The sequence below is a fragment of the Terrapene carolina genome, unplaced genomic scaffold (genome assembly GCF_002925995.2).
Source record: "Terrapene carolina triunguis isolate 2854851 unplaced genomic scaffold, T_m_triunguis-2.0 Scaffold142, whole genome shotgun sequence".
NCBI classification, from domain to species: domain Eukaryota; kingdom Metazoa; phylum Chordata; order Testudines; family Emydidae; genus Terrapene; species Terrapene triunguis.
In genome coordinates, this window is record NW_020664493.1 from 1,570,241 (window position 1) to 1,592,008 (window position 21,768).

At 39.6% G+C, this 21,768-nt stretch overlaps 1 protein-coding gene across 1 annotated transcript in view; it reads left to right on the top strand.

Moving 5' to 3' along the window:
- Positions 1-21,768, top strand: part of LOC113406855 (conserved oligomeric Golgi complex subunit 6) — a 98,681-nt gene that overhangs the window by 40,781 nt on the left and 36,132 nt on the right. The window contains exons 9-13 of the mRNA XM_026653644.1: positions 2,237-2,365; positions 2,454-2,545; positions 11,437-11,501; positions 15,980-16,071; positions 17,899-18,016. Of these exons, the coding sequence (XP_026509429.1) occupies positions 2,237-2,365; positions 2,454-2,545; positions 11,437-11,501; positions 15,980-16,071; positions 17,899-18,016 (496 nt within the window). The remainder of the gene's footprint in view (positions 1-2,236; positions 2,366-2,453; positions 2,546-11,436; positions 11,502-15,979; positions 16,072-17,898; positions 18,017-21,768) is intronic.

Below are 21,768 nucleotides of genomic sequence, written 5' to 3' on the forward strand. Positions count from 1 at the left end.
GAACAAAATTACAAGATCTAGTCATTTGCCAAATATCTGATACTCTATAATATCATTACTTGTTTGGAAAAAAGAATCAATTTGGTTTGTGCAAAACACCTATGGTCTTGTGCTATTTTTTTCGGGGGGGGGGGGGGGGTCACTGGCACTGCTGTCCCTGTGTTATGGGTAATGAGTTGATATTAGCTCTCTAGTGCTTTAATCAGATACTCTTCCTAAATACTAAAATTCATTTAAAAATACACCTTTCACTTGATTCATCAAGCAGTAGCATTTGTTTTGTTTACATTTTTTTTTACCAGTGGGTGGCAAGCAGACTTAATTTGGGGGTAAAAATATAATGGATTATGCAGAAATTTAAGTACCTATCAATGTGCTTATTGTTTGCAAAAAGTAACTAGCAATTTATAGTCAAGATAAATAAAACTTTTCTTATTGATCCCTTCAGCACAGTAACCTCACCACTGTTGCAAAAGAACAATACATTGTGAATGAACTGTGTGCAAAAAGAAAATTATTTAAAAAGCAAATACCCTGGCAATCTCAGTGTATATTTTTTTTAAAAGTACTTATTGGTACATGACTACCACAAATCCTTCTTTACCTTATGTCATCAGAATGTGATTCTGTCCAGTGATCCTTTAAAACATTCACAAAATTTCTTGAAAATGCAGTAGAGCTTTCCTCAGCCTTTGGAAGCTGGGGGCAGTAACGCTCCTATTTAGAACATTCTGATAATATATGATTACTTTTTCCTCTTTGCAGAGAGACAAGATTGCATTTGCTTTCAATGTTCACAAGCTTAGAGGGGAAGTAAAAGTAGATATACAAAATAAAATTAAAAAAATGAATAAAGAGGAAATATATAGTAATTAATATAAACCAGAAGCTAGGAATTGTAAAAAATTGATATGAGAAACAAAAGAATACAAGAAAAAATCTATATCCATTAGAGATAAGGACCCATAAGGAGGAATTTATATATACAAAAAGAATTATAACAGTGATATTGGTCTGTTACTAATTGAAAATGGTAGAATTGTCAATAATAATGCAGCAAAGGCAGAAGTGTTCTGTATTTGGGAAAAAGCTAGATAAAGTAGTCATACCATGTTCTGATAATACTACACTTTCCAGTAGTAACTAAGGAGGATGTTAAACAGCAACTACTAAAGTAAAATGTTTTAAAATCATCGGGTCTGGATAGTTAGCATCCACAAATTTTAAAGAGCTGGTCAAGGAGCCCTCTGGACAATGAATGTTGGTTTTCAATAAGTATTGGAACACTGGGGAAATTCCCAAAGACTGGAAGGAAAATATTTGTGCCAATATTTTAAAAGAGTAAATGGGATAATATGGTAATTATAAGCCAGTCAGCCTGAGATCAGTCCTGGGCAAAATAATGGAATGATCCATTTGGGACTCTAATAAAGAATTTAAAGGGGTGTGTGTAATGGGGTGTTCCCTCACACTAGCTTGGAAAGAGTTAATGTGGCCCAAAAGGGGTAAGTAACCTGATAGGCCACACCTGAGGAAGAGTCAGGCTTGATAAGCAAGCACTGATTGAGAATGAAGCCCAGCTGAGCAGGAGCGGGCAGGCAGGCTAGTATAAAGCCAGGAAATATGTAGCAGGAAGAGGGCTGCAGCATGAAGACCTATAGTAACTCTCTGGGTTTAGAAAGGGAAAGGAGGAAACACAGGGAGAGTTGAAGCCCTGGGATGCTGGCCCTGAGGGAAAGGTTTACACAGAGGAGGGTGGACAAGGAAGCCTGATAGAGGTGGAATAGGGAAAGGCCCAGGAGAAGGGCAGTAAGGTTTTGGATGGTGCAGACCATGGCTGCTGGTTCAAGGGTCCCTGGGCTGGAACCCAGAGTATTGGGTGGGCCAGGGTTCCCTTACTAGCTACTGGGAAAGTGAGTTGGGGGACTGTTGGGAACGATACCCTCAGCCAATCCTGTGAGACTTTGATAACTTCTTGTGATCTGGCCAGCGGTCCAAGCCTTGAAGAGGGTTTTAGTTTTCTTAAAAAGAAAAAAAAAATGCAGAGAGAGAGGGTCATAGTGTATTTTTACAGCTAAAAATTACCTCAAAATTTGGACTTTGTATATTGGAAACATTGACACAACCTTGTATATAGCCAAATGAATGGGCACTAGTACAATGCTCTTAAATTAGGCTAATGTAAATTGTGAGGGATAAAATGTTTTTTCTGAGGATCTTCATGTTTCAATTATAGGTACACCCTGGATGAGTTTGGAACAGCTAGAAGAAGTGCAGTAGTCCGTGGCTTTATCGATGCTCTTACCAGAGGAGGTCCAGGAGGTACTCCCCGACCTATAGAAATGCACTCTCATGATCCTTTGAGGTAGGATAGTAGTGAAACTGTGCATTACATAATCTTTTTGTCATTCATACAATAAATCCTTTATGTAGCAATTCTTGTTTTTATTTAGATATGTAGGAGACATGTTGGCATGGCTGCATCAAGCTACTGCTTCTGAAAAAGAACATCTGGAAGCTATGTTAAAGCTTGTAACTACTCAAGGTATTATTAGATTTTAATGCATATTTTGCAAATCTAGAAACTGAAGTTAGTGGTGAGCAATATGCCAGAAAACTACAACAAAATTCCTAGAGTGGACTTCAGTTGCTCCACTGAGGGTAAATGGTATTGTAAATGACTTCAGAAAATGTAATAGTTCAGTTTGCTATGAAGAAAACCATTAATCAGAGAGAATATTTCAAAGTTCACTAATGTGTGCATTTTCCTGCCCTCTCAATATATTTAGATTTAGAAGGGAACTTTTCATGCTAGACTTTAGAACTCAAGTGCATTTCTGAAAAATGTAAAACTTTGTAAAAATGCCATTGTCGTGTACACTGCTTATATCTTGGGGATTTTGGTATCAGATTTACTTTTTCTAGTAAACAAATATTTTTCTAACAGCCTGCACTGCATGCTCCTGCTCAGCCTATGAGTCAAGTCTGGCTTCCTTCCATCTTGTACCATATCACCATTAAAATGGTCCAAATGTCAAATAGGACCCCTGGTTACACCTATGCAACTCCATAATTTTCAAATTCTTCTGCATCAACTAGTCCACAGAGCCTGCATTGAGTCTTCAGCCTGCTTGCAGCTTTTGAGGCAGATTTGGACCTGTTGTCAGTAATACCGTGGTAATCCCTGTAGAAGATGCCAGTGTGATCTACCTCTGTAGCTACAACCAGGGGCTTGTTACAGCTGAGCGTACATGCCTCACCTATAACAGGTATTGAGAGTTACCAGTGAAAGCCAAGTTCTTGTCATACTGAGATACGAACAGCTACTTGGACCTTAACTGGTTCACAGGGCTCTGCCCTGGGATTTAAATTTAATCTGACTTGTTTAACGTGCCCTTGTTTTCCTGTACTTTTGGAAATAGAAAGTGGCATTCCTAATAGATGTCACATCAGCAAGAAGGGTGTTGGAAGAGCTCCCAGTTTCAGTCAAACCAGCATAAGGCCAAAGATTGAGAAGTGTGGAAATTTTGTCCTATTTTGTGGTTATGTATATTTTGTCCTTTGAAAATGTTTAAACATTTTCTACTATCCCCAACTCTCACCACATTATCAGTTGTTCTGCTCCAGTTATAGGCACACTATAAAAGTTGAATACTTTTTTGTACCGTGTTTAATATATTTATTTACTGACAATCTGATGGGGTGTCCCATTACAAATTCCAGACGCTAAAGAAGGGGGAGCGAGAAGCCCAGACACTGCTGTGGGGTGTGGAAGAGGAAAAGACATGTCAATTCCATTAATTTTACATGTGCCACAAGAGCCCTATGCTGCCACTTCTTTTGGCGGGAGACACTCTCTTAGGAAGAGCTCTCTGAAAGCTGGAATCACAGAGTCCATCTCCATGCTCTGCTTTTGCTGCAGGCTGTGCCTTACAGCCACTCCTCTCCCCACAGCCTCACTTCCCACTCTGAAATCACTATATACTGGGAGTGTAAGGCTCTCTACTTAAATGCTCCCTTCTGAGGTTATATAATAGGAATTGGGGGTTAGATGCTTTACCACACACACTCGTAGCATCTATAGCCATAACCACCCTTAGCCATAGACTGGACCAACGTATCTGAGATTATGAAGACTAGGAGTGTGCATGGGAAGAGTGTCTGACCAGAATTCCGGTTTAGTTTTCTGGGAGAATCAGGTACCTAACTGAGAACCCATGACAGGCTATCCAAAACTAGGAGTCTCCTGGGGAAAGCTGCACTCCAACAATGTAGTCTTAAGGCAAACCCAGCATTCAAGCTCAAAGTAAAATTTCATTTCCCACAAAAATAGGTCACTAGTCATTCTCTCCAAATTCCAAGCATTCTGGAGAGAACGTCGTGCACAGAGATGTTAAAGACTGATATCCTGCTTGAAAATTCTCCTGCAGTTTGTGAGGAAAGGACTCCAAATCCTCCATAAGCCTGTTAGGTGAGACTACTCACTAAGGGCCTATTCCAACTCCTATTGAAATCAACTGGAAGGCTTAGGTGGGAACTCGATCAGGCCACGAGCAGTAGCTACATCCTGAGCGAAGAGATTATACGCCTTGTACAAATAAATATGGAAAGCTGCTACTTGGTCACCATTTCAAACTCTAATTTTTAACAACTGTGCTGTTTTAAATTTGAAAATTTTAAATTTCAAAGGGCTAATAGCAAGTGCAAAGAAATTTTACCCCTCAGATTGTAGAGACGGAAAACAGGCAGATTATCTCTCCTTCTGTGGAGCTTAGTTGCTCCAGCAGAGAGAAGTAGCAAAGACTTTTCTCTCTTGCAGAGTTCCTGAGCTCCACAGGAAGGGAGACTCTCAAGAATTCTGCTAAAGGGAAGCAACAGAGACTCCCCATCCTGTGAAGTTAAAGGGATTCCACTGTAAAGAAGCATCCAAAACTGAGTGGGAGAAAGATACTTGATATGTTCCTGCCTGTTACTCACATCTGCTTTCTGCCACTGTGCAGGTGCCTTCTAAAGCTCTGTGACATTGGGGTGGGAAGGCAAACTATTGTGCAATTAACGGAGCTGGCAGGTTTATTTTTATTAAATGAAAATTACCAAATTAAATGCAAAAACAATCTACATTAATGCACCTATGTGCATGCAGTATCAGGGATTTGGAGCAATCAAATTTTTGAATTGCTCCACTCTGGCACCAATAATGACTGCTCCAGCTCCGCTCCGACTCCGCTCCGTGCTCCGACTCAAATTAATTTTTAACTAAATAAAAAAGTGCATACTGTAATTTTGAAAAAACATTATTTTTATTCAGACTTTTAAAACAATTTAAATGTCATCAGCAAAGATACAAACTAGAATCATTCATAATTCATTCTGTAAAAAATTATTGCAGGAATCAAGTCGTCTTTCATAGCCTGCCGCAAATCATTTAAAATGAACTTTAAAGCCAAAAACAGTCGCTCTCCACTAGCTTGAGTTGTTGGCATGCTCAAAGCAATTATACAGGCAGCATGAATGCGGTGTGGGTAGCTGTGAATGGCCTCAAAAACGGACTTAACTTTTAGCCTACCAATAGACTCCATTGCCTCACAATCTTCCCGAAAGTTTCTCTCGAATAATACTTCATTACAATTATGAATCGCAGAAACTTGCCAGCGTCTTTCTTGTTAATCCAATTCCTTTTCAAAGTCGTCATCTTCTGAAGAATTGATGCTTGAATTATCTCCATTTCCCCATGATGGTTGAAGACGTCTCAGGGATGGACGCTCGAACAAGTTCAGAGTGGAGACGGAAGTTTGAGAACAGCCTGCTATTTCTGAAGGATGTGAACTTTCTGAAACCGCAAATTCAATTGTTGATGACTCCTTTTGTTGTGTTTCGTTTTCTTCAACCTCTTTCGCCGAGTTCAAATGAAGCAATAGATTTTGTTTTTCGAGTCTTTGAGCAATATCAAAGAGCCCTTCCTTTGCCTTTGGTATTTCCTTTGAGGTAAGAAGAATCCGATACTGTGGGTCAGGGCCGGCTCCAGGCACCAGCCCACCAAGCATGTGCTTGGGGCGGCACCTGGAGGGGGGCGGCGCGGCACTCTGGCCCGAGAGCGGGGCTGCGACTGGGCTCGCCGCCCTCCTCCCGGCGCTCTGGCCGCCGGGGAGAGCGGAGCCCCGGCCGGGCTCTCTGCCCTCCTCCCGGCGCTCCGGCCGGTCGGGGAGAGCGGGCCCGCGGCTGGGCTTGGTGCCCTCCCCTGCCGCGCTAGGGGGGCGGGGGGAGGGGGGGCGGCAGGAGGCGTTTTTGCCTGGGGCAGCAAAAAAGCCAGAGCCGGCCCTGCTGTGGGTCAACATAAACTCCAGCAAGGAAATGAATATTGTCAAAAAGCTTCTCATGCAGAAACGCGAAGGAGGATAGAATTCCTTCTGCAATTTGTCCACCATTTTCTTGCAAGAATTTTGACAGTTTTCGCCATTCCTTCATTAAAACTCCTGGGGTTACATCGACAGCTTGAAGATTCACGGTTGTTTGGTTTGGCTTTGCCAAGAGGTCTCGCAGGTTCTTCACTTCATCCCATTCAGCTTTTGTTAACTTGAGTTCTCTTGTTCCAGCAGCAGCCACTTGTTCACAGTAAGTTTGAAAAACAAGAAGCCAATCAATCATCGCAAATGTTGAACACCAGGGAGTCACAGTAATCAATGATTGAGTTACCACATGTAGATCAAGCAGAACACTTTGAATACTTGGGGTTCGTAGTTTGACAACGACTTGTCAAATTTTTGCCAGAAATTTCTTCGCGTGTTCTTTGTTCAGTCCATCCCAGATTGCCAGCTGAAGAGTGTGAATACCACACCTCATCAGTTGGACTTTTGAGTCGTCCTCATGAAGTATGGGGCTAGGGTCATTAACCCATTGTGCAGCAGCATCCATGTTGAGTTCAATTTCATCCATTCCTTTAGTTCCGTCATCAGGCAAAATACCTTTAGTTCTGTCCATTTCTACCTGTCCACAGGTAGAAATGGTTTCATTGTCCTCGCTGAAATTTTTACCGGCACACGTCATGTTTGCTGCATTGTCAATGCAGATGCTCAGCACTTGCATTTCACTGATCCCAAATTTTTCTAAAATAGCTTTTACTTGACTTTTCACGTACGAAGAATTGTGATGCCCTTCAGTGTCAATTTATGTCCAAGGTTTTTACCATAGCTTTCATCTTTTCCTTCTTCGTAGTCCTGAGCATTGATTGCAAGGAAATTTCTGTTTCCACAGGTTGCCGCATCCATTTTCAGGTAGCACAATTTTTGCTCCAAAGCTTTCTTGAGCTCTTCGCGACCAGACTCAGATGTGCTAACAACTAAATGATGAACCACATCATGCCCCATCAAAACGCCAAGCTGCCGACCCATTTCACCTGCAATTTTTTGGAATCCTTTGTTCTTTAGCCTGAAGGTAGTGAGCGGTGTTGAACTCAAGCAAACCATTTCCATCATCCCTTCACGGAAAGTATTGGCATCTATGGTGACTCTAACCTTTGGGGACTTAAAATATGAGTCAAGTTATTTTTGCTCAATTTTGGGTTTCTTTTGCTCAATTTTGGGTTTCTTTTCAGATAAAGCTTTTCTCCAGGAGTTTTCAAAGAGCCAGATGAACGTTGTTTAGCCGCGTCAGCTTTCTGTTTTGCCTCATCTTCCTGGTCCTTTTTTGTAACCAGAGCCGCACAGTTTTCAGGATGTTTACGTTTTACATGCCGACAAAGGTTGAAACTTTTCACGGCACTTGCTTCACTTGTCTTGAAGCTACATGGTTTGAGTTCGCCATTCACTTCCTTTTCCACCTTGCCGATTTCTTCTTTGCTTTTCCCAAAAGCCCAAATTTGGGCTTTTCAAATTCAAAAGTAAAGACGTCATTGAGATCCTTTTCCGTAAATCAGCTATCAATCATGGGGGGCAGATTTGATTTTTTTGTTGAAGCTATGGCCAGATCTTCTTGTGCTGCTACCGCATCCAAATGTTTCTTGTTATGATCTTCAAAAAGCATTTTTTTATAATGTACCTGCTTATGATATCTTAACCACTTAAGGTACTTCGAACTTATTTTGGATTTTCTGGACAAAAATGATGGCATTTTCTTTTTACACAAAATTATTATTAAAGTACATTTTAATATTTTAACGTTTCTTGCAGTTTTAATGAAGTAAGTAGTATTTTTAATATACATCATTAATATAATTTTTATTTATAAATTGCAAGTTCATTTTTCTTATGAAATTTTGCGGTAAAAATATTTGAAATATTTTCCAAGTTTTTAATTAATATCTCAAAAACGCTTTAATGTAGATATATCAATGAAATTTGGTATGTGCCATAGCGTTAGTATGTACTATCGCTGTTCTACAACATTAATTGTTGGGAAGTAACGAGACTACACATTACAAGGTTGAAAATAAACTTTAATGGGAAAGCGGATTCAAATTGCAAGCACAGTCCTTTTAGTAAAGAGAGCAAATTTTCAGAAATACGTTTTTGCTTCATCAGCCTGAATAGATTATACAAGATAGAGCAAATAACAGGTTCTATCTTGTATAATGTTTCCAGCCTGATGAAGGAAAAACATACACCTCTACCCCGATATAACGCGACCCGATATAACATGAATTCGGATATAATGCGGTAAAGCAGTGATCCAGGGGGCCGGGGCTGCGCACTCCCGTGGATCAAAGCAAGTTCGATATAACGCGGTTTCACCTATAACGCGGTAAGATTTTTTTGGCTCCCGAGGATAGCGTTATATCAAGGTAGAGGTGTATTTCCGAAAATTTGCTCTCTTTACTAAAAGGACTATGCTTGCAATTTAAATCCGCTTTCCCGTTAAAGTTTATTTCCAACATTCTATCATACAACATCATTCAAATAAAATTATTTAAACTACAGGCGTCGTGAACTGGGGGGACTGGGACAGTTTTATTTAATATTTTTTAAATCTTCGACTATTTAACAGATACGACCCTGGAATATGATTTAATGCTAAAACATGCATTAAAATGGTACTCTTAATTTATTTTGTATAATTAACTGTTTCCGAGAAAACTGTTTAAAAATTTTAATCTGCTTAGAGGCTTAGAATGATACAAACAATTTTACTTATTTTTCAACTTTGGAACCATAAATTTTAAACGCAATAATAAATAATAACCAAAAATTATTAACTTATTATGGAACATAATATTACCGCTCGTAGCCAGAGGCAGTCGATGACAAGCCTTTCTTGAAATGTGAAATAAAAATGACCATCCACCAGTTTGGGGCACCTATGGTTTAAATAATTTTGGATAATGTAATATGGTAGCACATACTAACACTAAGACACAGACATAATTTCATTACTTTATATTAAAGCGTTTTTGAGATATTAATCAGAAATTAACTTTTCATCACCTCCTTGAAGGGACTGTAGCTCCCTTAGGAAGAATTTTAGGACACGTGTTCACAGAAACATTTTTTGTTAAAATGACCTAAGGATTCACCCCCAAAGTTGTATTGGACATTTTCCAATCACTCTGGATATATCACAAAAATCACTCCTAATTTATGCAAAAATGTTTACTGTATATTTATATGCCTGCTGCACGCGACTTTTTCAGTAAATTTAAAATTACAAACAACGCTACCAAAAGACCGTTGAACAGATGACATATAAAATAAGTCCACCAGAGTGATACGGGAGCATGTACAAATGAACAAATGCACCGGTAACGGGAGCCCATGTGAGAAATGAGCTTAAGTGGTTAATATCTCTTGCGTATCTTAATATATCAATAAACAAAAACATTATTTTTTTGCAATATACCTGTTTGTGATATCTTAAATGTTGCAGTCTTGCGTCACACTTTTCCGTAATCGCAGCACTCAGCGTGTCTCGTTGATCAACCCTTACAAAAGAAGTATCAACACATACTTATCTAACTAATCTACGTGAGTACGTACTCGCCTAACCTTGGCACAAGGGTGGGAGCAGTCTGTAGTATTGCCAGATGTCTGATAATTATCTGATTCTTTAATAAAACATCTCTCCAAAAAACTTTGTAATTTTGTATCTGTACATTAAATCTTGATTTCGGCTGAAGTGAGAATAACTCTGACATATTACGTAAAGTGGTAAAGTAGATGTTAATATCAATTGTTATACAATCTGAAACTTTTTGGCACCTTTAGGACTTTCTTACTAAATATCATTCATTTTGAATTGAAAATGGAAAAAAAACCTGGAGCAGTGGAGCAGTCAAGATTTTCTGTGCTCCGGCTCCGCTCCAGCTCCAGGCAAAAACCTGCAGCTCCACTGCTCTGCGCGCCAGCTCCGGGCTCCACTCCAAAGCCCTGTGCAGTATGAACAAATCATTGCTGCTGTGTGTAAAGTATTACTACCTGAATTTTGACTTTTCTGCAACTTAAAATTTAACCCATATGCATTAAGATACAGATTTTTCATTTTTAACCTGTTTTTAATCTACTATTGTGTATGTGGGCAAGGATTTATTGTTCTGATGAGCACTAAAGTGATAGCCTTACAGGTAAACTCTATTAAAAGGGATAATGCAGAATCAGGAATGTCTCTTTTAGATAGTAGTAGTTACAAAATAGGTGCATCATGCTCTCTTATGTTAGCTGATTTTCCTTATTGTCAATGTTTATACATGTTAAATTTCTGAGTGACTATTGATTTACCAATTTATGGCATTAAAACTCTTAATTCAGTGTAGTTGCCTTGTTTTAGTTGCTTCTTCATAAACAACCTCTTTCATGTTAATATAAAATGACGTGGCTTGTCTCTGATCTTGGTTCTCAAGGATTACTGTGTTCACAATTCATGTCTTCATTTTGTGGCTGAAAGATAATCTGTTTTGGTGTGAAATAGGGAAGTAACGTGGCTGAGTGTCACCTGATTTTATCACGTGGCTTAACCACACTTGTTACAGTTTACCTCATGGGCCTCATCTGAGGTTGAACTCATGTTGATAGGTTTTAAATTACAATTAGAGATTTACTGACTCTGATAATATATTTTGAGACAGTATTACATTGAGACCTGTAGGGCAGGTATTTCTGGTTGGAAAAAATTATGACAGTACTGCTTTTCTGTTTCATGATAAGAAGACAGGACAATAGGTTTTTTGTTTGTTGGTTTATTTTGTGAGGAAGGATGTGTTTGCACTAATCACTTGAACTAGCTAAGGTCCCAATGAACAGGTATGTGTTATGGTATGCTATGGCAGGGAAGTAAGTGTGGTTAAAACATAGTGCATATGTATCTTATGTACCAGTTTTTCCAGGGTGCACGTAAATTGCTTTTAGTGAAGAGGCATGACGTAAGATAAAACAAAATTAGCAAATGTGTGGAAGAAAAAAAAACTAAAGTACATTTGTATAATGCTTACTGTATGTTTTCTTTTAACTGTAGGTGTGGAAGAAAATGTACAAGAAGTAGTTGGGCACATCACAGAAGGTGTCTGCAGACCTCTGAAGGTGGAATATTTTGTTTGTGTGTGTTTTGTGTGTGCCTGCCGCTCATTAAAGCTGTGTTGTATTTTTATTGCAAAATGCATTTTGTCATATATCTCAGCTGAAGACAATAACAGTGTATTACCAAGAGTGGTACATACATAACTTGAATATTGAGGGATTTTATTAGGGCCTTACCAAATTCACGGCCATGAAGAACGTGTCATGGACCATGAAATCTGGTCTCTCCCCGCATGAAATCTGGCCTTTTGTGTGCTTTTACCCTATACTATACAAATTTCACAGGGGAGACCAGCGTTTCTTATATTGGGGATCCTGACCTAAAAGGGAGTTACGGGCGGGGTCGCAAGGTTATTTTAGGTGGGGCGTGGTATTGCCACGCTCACTTCTGCACGGCTTTCAGAGCTGGATGGCCAGAGCACAGTGGCTGCTGGCTGGGTGCCCAGCTCTGAAGGCAGTGCCCCACCAGCAGCAGTGCAAAAGTAAGGATGGCAATACCATACCATGCCACCCTTACTTCTGCACTGCTGCCTTCAGAGCTGGATGGCCAGAGAGTGGTGGCTGCTGACCGAGGACCCAGCTCTGAAGGCAGCAGCGCAGAAGTAAGGGTGGCAATATCATACCATGCCATCCTTACTTCTGCACTGCTGCTGCTGGTGGCTCTGCCTTCAGAACTGGGCAGAACTGCTGCCGCTCTCAGACCACCCAACTCTGACAGCAGCACCACCGCCAGCAGCAGCACAGAAGTAAGGGTAGCAGTACTGCAACACCCACTACAATAACCTTGTCAGCCCCCCACAACTCCTTTTTGGGTCAGGACCTCTACAATTACAACACCGTGAAATTTCAGATGGTAATATCTGAAATCATGAAATTGATGATTTTTTAAATCTTATGACTGTGAAATTGACCAAAATGGACCGTGAATTTGGTAGGGCCCTAGATTTTATTAAATTTAAGTTTTTATAGCACATCCGTATTAAAAAAAAGGTCTTCCCATTTTATGTATGGTTCTAAGGCATTCTGATCCATATCAGATGTCTTCCAAAGTTCAAGGGTGCTCAGATCCAGTGTTCAGATTTGGGACTAGTCATAAAAGCCTCCTTTTTCTTTCTAGAAGGCAAAGAAAGGAAACTTCTGAACTTGGAGTTAAATTGATTTACAATACTGCGTCTTTAGCTTTGAGTGCAAAATACTTTTGCGTGAAACACTGGATTAAGAACACATTTAATTGAGATTCCTAATAAACATGTAATTGTGCAACAAATGAGAGATTAGAGGACTGTCATTTTTCAAATCATCATTCTACCTCATTGCATATAATAGAAATGAACTCTGTTCATTAAGTGTAATGAAAAACCTACAAATCAGATACATGACATTGCCATACTTATTATAATTTAGACTCAGCACAAATAAAAAATAAATTCAGGATAATTAATTTAAAATTTAGTAATCTACTAATAAGGCATACTTCCATGTAATTCATAAATCAGTTGTTTTTAAAGTAGAAAAATTAGAATAAAATTCCTTAAAATATCTTATCTGACTAGTTCACTAATACTGTAAAATGTCTGGTAATCTACATATTAAAAAGCAGGTTGTGGCTGAAATATCCCCATGTCCTTGACTGGAGAGGTGAAAAATTGAAAGAAGGATCAGAAAGTGTGTGTGTGTGTAAGAAAAGACAAAGGAGAAAGCACCATTAATCATGTAATCACCATAACATTTCACAACTTCAAAACTTGCTTCTCACGATATACCGCAGCACCCTCCTTTCCCTAAGCATTTGAAAATTAGATGTTAATGTAACACTTTATTTTAAGATAGACTTACTTTTCTTCTCTGATTACATCTGAATATTTATACAGGATTGTATATGACTTTTTTTGATGGTTTAGACTTACTTATAAAGATGTCTCTTTCCTTGTAATTTCCTAACATTTGAAGAAATAGTTTGGTTATATGGAATAGAATTTGTCCCCATTTCTTAATGATGTTTTACTTGTGCTTATAGATCTTAAAGGTCACAATTTTCAAGCTTGGGTGCCTAAAATAAGTGAGTTAAAATAAAAAGTAGGGCTGTCAATCGCAGTTAATTCAAGCAATTAACGCAAAACAAATTAACTAGATTTTTTAAAAGTTGCAATAATAGAATATCAATTTAAATGTATTACAAATATTTTGCATGTTTTCTACATTTTTAAATATATTGATTTCAATTACAACACACAAAGTGTAAAGTGCTCACTTTATATTATATTTTATTACAAATATTTCACTGTAAAAAAAGATAAACAAAAGATAGTATTTTTCAATTCACCTCATACGAGTATTGTAGTGCAATCCCTTTAGCAATTTCTTTAGCGATTTCTAGTGCAATTGCTTAGCAACTTGGCTGAACAAGAAGTAGGACTGAATGGACCTGTAGGTTCTAAAGTTTGTGAGGGCAGGTTTGTTTGTTTTTAATTCTACATTTATAAGTTGCGATTTCACGATAAAGAGATTGCACTACAGTACTTGTATGAGGTTAATTGAAAAATACTATTTTGTTTATCTTTTTACAGTGCAAATATTTGTAATAAAAATAAGTATAAAGTGAGCACTGTACACTTTGTATTCTGTGTTGCAATTGAAATCAATATATTTGAAAATGTAGAAAAACAAAAAATTTGATAAATTTAAATTCCATTATTTAACAATACAATTAAAACGGTGATTAATCGTGATTATTTTGTTTAATCTCAGAATTAATTCTGATGATTTTTTTTTTTAATTGTTTGACAACCCTAATAAAAAAGCAGCCTAATTTTCAGAGTGGCTGAAAATCTGCAACTCTCTTTTGCTTCAGTGGGACTGGAAAAATAAGGCCACTTTTATCTAGGCACCTGGTTATGAATTAAGGTTGAAAAATTTGATGAGAGTTAGTGATTAACTCTCCCATTTCACCGTAGAGGAGACTGTGGTTAAAAATCACAAAATAATTATTTTCCTTCTGACTTTAAAAGGTTTTGATATTCTACTAAAGACAATTAAATATAGAATTCCTAGCATCCTATCTGTCCTCCCAAAACACACAACCAAAAAAAAAAAAATCAGAAAGTGTGATGGTGATAGATGTCAGCCTGGAAAACTTGCCTATATGGGGAGGAGGAGCTCTCTTATAACTTTTAGCCCAGTAGTTAGGGTATCACCTGGGATGTGGGAGACCCAAAATCCAGTCCCTCGGTCTAGTGATTTGAACAAGGGACTCCAACATCCCTCGTGAGTGCCCTGACCACTGGACATTAATTTACAAGGGAGGGCCTCCCCTCGGCTTCTTGCTAAAATGCATAGCTGCCTAATGCCAAGAGAGGTTTTGCAGCTGAGAATCCCAAGCAGAGGGAAATGCCTCCTTGCAGCCCAACTTGAGGCACCTATCCCCAAGAGGGGTGAAGTTTAATATATGCCCTTCGCTTCGCACCTCCCATTGACTAGCTTAGGTGAGGAGCTGCCTAGGGTGCTGGCTTTTGTATATCCCATTCTGATGCACCTATCTTTCCCCATTCATTGAATAGGGAGCCTAAGTGCCAAACTCAGGCTTTGTGATCTCAGTGACTTTCTAGGCACCTAAAATTTAGGCATGGCAACGCTCTGTGTCACCACGACCAATTTTCTTTGTGAATCTGACCCTGGGATGCTACACTGAGCAGCAGACAAATAATTTGGAAGGATGATGAATGGTTAGCAATATGTAGATGGACTTGTCACATATAAGCACTTGAGGAATAGTGCTATAATAGTCACTGACCATGATTGCTTCATAAATGCCTAAAAACTGATCGTGGGGCAGCCCTCTTATGATTGTGTGGAGGCTGCATGTGCTATGGAGGCGAAAGAAGTCAGGCCTGTTTTGCTCTGTAATCCAGCATCTCTTGGCCCAGTCAGCATGTCAATACATGCATGTATTAGCTTTGAATATATCTGTTTACCTACCGTTAGCATCTCTTTTCAAGATAAAGTACTGGCTAGAGGTCATGACTCGGAGGTGAGATTAAATCAGGTAAAATAAACCTAAATAAACCCCCTGATATATCAGTTCTGATTATTCTGCATCTCTGCCATTGATGATCTGTTGTAATTTAGGCATTTTGAAGCTGTTCTTGCTATTCAGGGCTGGGTGGAATTCCAGTATGTACTGGTGCTAATCCACAAAATGATTTCATTAGATAGAAATTTCCAGCAACAAGTTACATACAAAACTCTATGGGAAATAGGGCCATTCTTAAGGAGTGGCATCCACCTGCTTGTTTTCTGCCCTTCAGGTTGCTGCAAAAAAATGCCCTGTTCAAGAGGAATCTGCCATATAAGCAGACCATGTGATGTTCTTATGCTTCTTGCAAAGTTTATTTGTCCGTGAATATCCCTAATGCATGTAAAAGCGTAGAGGCTGATTTTCAGAATATGCCTATAAATAAAAATGATTATTTTTTGTTCCACAGGTCAGAATTGAGCAGGTGATCGTTGCTGAACCAGGAGCAGTTTTATTATACAAAATATCTAATCTTCTCAAGTTCTATCACCATACAATCAGGTATACAGAATTACTAAACATGTTAAGTAACTCTCCTGTTTGAACGTGCACCAATTCTGGTACAGTAAAAAACTCTCCCTCTGTTTTGCTTTGTTTTGTTTTTGTTTTTTGGGGGGGTTGTTTGTTTGAGTTCTGACTGTGCTCAGCTGTGTACGGAACAAAGAGGAAGACACAGCCCTGACCTGAAGTAGTAATCAATGATTTTGATAGAAATCTGTCTGTAAATGGAAAAAAAGTCAACATATAGACATACTTTATCACTCTGTAGCATTGTAGATATTAAAGTGCACACAAAAAACTACATTAAAAGAACATTAAGCTTGCAAAATTAAACACTCCAAAATTAGGAAATGCCAGAATTAAAGTTACCTGTTGAAACCTTAGCTTCAGTTTAAACACTTTACAAGTCTCTGAATATGTACACCGTACAATTTTTTTTTCAGGGGCTTATATCTTAGCGGTTTTTCATGGGAACAGTAAAAGGCACATCCCTAACATAAACTCAACCTGCCTGCCAAATTTTAAGTCCCTACTCTAAAGCATGAGGCAGTACAGCTTCTCAGTAAAACAGTTGTAAGAATTTTTTTTTTAATAAGTTAAACAGCATATTTTCCCCTAATCTTGTTCTCAAATTGGCAGAACCATCTTTGCTAAAACTTTCCAAAAGTGGTGAGGAAGACAACCAGAATTCTCCTTTTTTTTATTTTAATTTTTTTTTAGCCCAAACAGTTAAAATTTAGTAGTTACAAGCAACTGAAAACAATTTTATAATGGGGAGTGTTTGGCAGCCTTAACTATAGGCATTGCTGCCTATACCGTATTATTTAAAGGTCAAAGATTATAGTACTGATCCTACTAGCCAAATGTTTTTTTCAAAAATAGAGGGAAACTAGTCTAATTACTATAGCAAGGTCTAATTTGAGACTTTGGTGACTTTACTGGGGCTGATAGTGCTCTGAAAACCAAGCTGCTATTTTTTTTAAGGATGTCACATTAGTCCCACTCAGATATGATAGTTTTTACCCAAGATATGGGTAATTTAGAATCACTTTTAATTTAGATGACAAACTCATATGCAAGAAGCATGTAGAAAAGTGTCATGGCATAATGGGTATAACACAGTTGTAGTAAAACTAATAAACTAATTTTACACTAGCCAAGTATGTACATTTTTAAAGTGTTAAAGAGTACAATTTTGTATGTGAAGAGACATATTTACCTGGAAAGTAGTGGAAATGGAATGATGTTATCAACACATCTTTCTCATTTGGATTTTGTTCTCTATAACAGAAACAAAGTTAAGTATTTTTCCCCCCACTTATTTAAAAAGACAGTAGCATATTGGATAGGTAAATATTTTTAGCCCATCTTGAAAAAATAAAATATGAGTTTCATTATGTACTATGTTTTTTGCTGTATAACTGAAAATTTAGCATTTTCTCTTCCTTGTTGGCTTTAAACATTCAAACAAAAACCCACTAAGCGAAACCTGAATTGGATGCTTAGATAGTTTCCTTTTCAACAAAGCTGTAATTCCAATTTTTTTTTAATGGAATATATTACTTAATTTAAGTTATGCATATGTTATAGCTGAGATAGTATCTAATTGTTTATTATCTTGGCTGGAGGTGCTTGTTCTCACTAATCATCCTATCTTACAAATTATTATTAGAATTAGTTAATAGGGGAAGCTGTTTCCTATGACAGTTCACTGTGCATTTCCAACTTTTAGACTTGGTGTCATATTCTTGAACATTGACTAAAATATCTGGATCTGTTTTATATTTATTTCTTGGATTTAACAAAGTATTTTCTTTTTGGTTTCAGTGGTATTTTGGGAAACAGTGCAGCCACGTTGTTAACCACAATTGAAGAAATGCATTTGTTAAGCAAAAAGATATTCTTCAATAGTCTGAGCCTACATGCAAGTAAACTAATGGAAAAGGTTTGTTTCAGAAATATAAGCTTTTCATATTTTAAAACAAATTCTCCAGTTTTTTCTTAATATAAGGAGACTAATGGAGTAAAAATTGTTGTTTACATTTTGATTCATTATCTTAAAATTGACATTTCATGTTTCCATGTGCTCTATAACACATACAGTAAATTATTCACATTATTGTCCCTGCCAGTTGCCCAACTATAGATGTGTGCACATTTCTGATCAAAGACTTTTCGTTAGCAGCTTCTGCAAGTCCACACCTGCGCACTATACACCCTCGTGCTCCGGACCGAGGGTATATAGGTAGGGACAGACGCACCACCACTCCAGTTCCTTCTCAGCCACCTGTGTAGCTTGAGACAGAGTGTTGCAGTGTCTGCTAGCTAGAATAATAGAATATTAGGGTTGGAAGAGACCTCAGAAGGTTATCTAGTCCAATCTCCTGCTCAAAGCAGGACCAACAAGCTAGCTCCTTAGCTTGCCTATTTTCTTCTTTACTTTTTTAGTATTTTGTCCTTTTTTATTTAGTTTGTAGTTTTCTTCTCTATTTTATAGCATAGGTTTGTACTTTCATGAAGGTTCCCCCCACATTCGTAGTCATGGCCTTCTCCCCCACAGCCTCTCTTTTGTTTGCAGCCTAACTTACAGGGGTATGCCCAAAACTATGAGCTTCAAACCATGCCAGATCTGTCCCTGGTCCTTTCCCCTCAGCAAGGGTCATTCCAGCTGCCTCAGAGTCCAACATCCCATTGAGTGTAAGGTCTGCTTCGGCTTCAAAAGTAGATCCAAAAAGATGAGGGAGGACAGATTGAAACTACTCCTTATGAATTGCTCCTTGGGACCTGAGGAATATACAGACCATATCATCTCTGGTACTGCTTGACACATCACATCCTGAGGAGCAGTGCCCAGGATCACCAGTACTGACCATGTTTCTCTTCCATGAGGTTCTCCAGGTGTTGGAAAGACCTGAATCCCCTCTACTACAAGTATCAGAGAGGCATCTCCTGCCAGTATCAACATATATGCATGCACTGACATATCCTCCAGTACCTCTGCACCTTCACGCACAAAGTCAGCCACTGGTACTGATGCAGATGCTAGTATTCACTTGGCCTCAACACCCCTAGCTCTTCCCTTGTATACAGGGGATGACACTTTCTCTGACTTGGAAATTTCTGTCGAGGTGGTGGAATTCTTCCCATTCCAGCCTCCGTTCGTGGCATACCCAGATGATGAGACTCTAAGGACTAGTCATTGTCCAATCCACCCTCTCTGGCAGGAATACCTTGGGATTCTTCCCCTTTGCTTATGCTCCTCCACAGTGTGTTTTTTGGAACCTGGGGCTCCCTACAGTGACCAGTTCTATAGGATGTTCCCACATAAGAAGAACCATCAAGATGAGTAGGCACCAGTAGATGGGACTCTCTTCCCTAGGGAGACCCTTCAGAAGAACAGGAGCTAAGGGCAGAGGAGGGGATACAAATCCTCTTCCTCCCCAGATGAGGTTGTTATGCCTCCTCCTGCATCCTATGCTAATGATTTCAACATCTTTCAGGAACTGATCAAGAGACTGGCTGAGACTTTGCAGATCCCTCTAGAGGAGATACAGGAATCTCAACAATCATTGGTAGATATCTTACATACCACTCTTCAAGGCAAGATAGCCCTGCTGCTAATGATGCCTTCTTGTTACCTGCCCATACTATTTTGCAAACACCAACTACCCTCCTACCTACATACAAGAGGGCTGATAAGCAGTACTGTGTGGTAGCCAAGGGCTCGGAGTACCTTTTTTCTCACCGTACCCCAAACTCTGGTGGTCAGCATGGTTAACAAAGGAAAAGGTGGTGCTGATCCAGATCAGCTTTTCACGAAAAGGGGCTCAAATGCCTCGACCTTCTTGGCCATAAATTAATCTCTTGCTACACTGCAGTTCCACCATGCCTTGTTGGCAAAATGTGACTACATGAAATATAGTAATTTTTTTCATTTTTTTGACCATCTACCACAAGCCCTCGTTTCCAAGTGCCAGATGACTTCCAAGGCTTCTCTGTAGCCCTCTCTTGATGCAGCTGATACCGCATCTTGCTCTGTGGCAATAGGCATAATTATGCATCAGATTCCAAGGCTGCAGTCTTCTGGTCTCCCCAGGGAAGTATAGCACATAGTGGAGAATTTTTCCTTTGAAGGACCCATGCTCTTTAGTGACAACATGGACAAGTCTCTCCACTCTCTCAAGGACTCTAGGGCAACATTTCGATCCCTGGGCATCTATGCTACTACAACAAAAAGAAAATGTAGATCACAGACAGCCCAGTGATCTCTCCCAGTACAGCATTTCATCTCCCAGAGGTGTCCCAGGGTCCACAAGCAGGGGCCATCTTCCTCTGTTGCCTCCCAAGTGACCATTTTGACTTATTGGTCATGAATCACTCCATTGCCCTACCTTCCACCTACTCTATGGGGACTGCCTCTCCCATTTCCTACTGTTCTGAGAGGTCATTACTTTGGACAGGTGTATCACAGTAGTTTCCACAGGCTATTCTATCCAATTCAGTTCCATCCCCCTCCTGCTCTCCCAGTCCCTTTTCAGGGACTCATTTCTCAAGAGTCTCTAAAGACAGGGGGGTACAATCCCACATGTTCCTCCCAACTTCAGCAGAAAATGTTTCTATTCCAGCTACTTCCTAGGCCCCAAGAAAAAGGAGAATGGAGACAGATCTTGGAACTCAGGACTTAGAACACATTTTACCCATGCACAGTGATTCAGGATGGTAAGCCCTGCAGCAATAATTTCAACTTTAGGTTTGGGGGACTGATTCATTGCCCTCGACCTCTAGGATTCATACTGTAGCTTGATTTACAGGTTATGTATTAATTATATTTATTACAGTAGAACCTCAATGTTACGGACACCTTGGGAATGGAGGTTGTTCGTAACTGTGAAATGTTCACAACTCTGAACAAGATGTTATGAGATGCTCCTCAGGGCGGACTGCTCAAAGCAGGGGCTCACAGCTGTGCCTGCAAACTTCAGCGTCTTCTCCTCCTACCTGTAAGTGGCTGCCCAGTGAGTGGACGTGTGCATAGGCAGCTGGTTCTAGCCCCTTTTTCTGCAAGAGTGATGAGTGAAAAGCAACAAAGAGTCCTGTGGCACCTTATAGACTAACAGACGTATTGGAGCATAAGTTTTCGTGGGTGAATACCCACTGAGTGATGAGTGAGGCACCCTGGGGCACCGCAGTGTCAGTGGGCATGTGGTGCAAGCTGTGTCCCTTTAAAACTGAGCTGCTCCTCCACAGCGCAGCATGCAGGTAGGAGCTTGGGCTCCGGCTCCAGCTCCAGCAGCAAACGTTCCATGCCAGGTTCCAGCAGGAGCTTGGGAAGTTTCTTTTCGGGGGGGGGGGGAGGGAACCTGTGCCAATGGCTTACAGGAAAGCCACAGACCCCAGAACTGCTCCTGCTCTGCCTGCTCAGGGTCTCACAGCTATGCCTGTCAACTCATTGCCATGGCACTCTTGTGGTCAGACGTTTGCGGATGTTCTATCCAAAAGCTAGTGTTAGCTCATGTTCCTGTGGCTGGCTGATGTCATTATGGACAAATTTCCCCCTCCCTTCCGCCCCCGACCCCCCCACTGTGTCGCGACGCCTAGAGTGGGCCAGCTGAGAATGCCCAGACTCAGGACAGACTGCCAGACAATAGGACAGACACCCCAAACTGGTGGTATATTCTATCATTAGATTTCACCAAG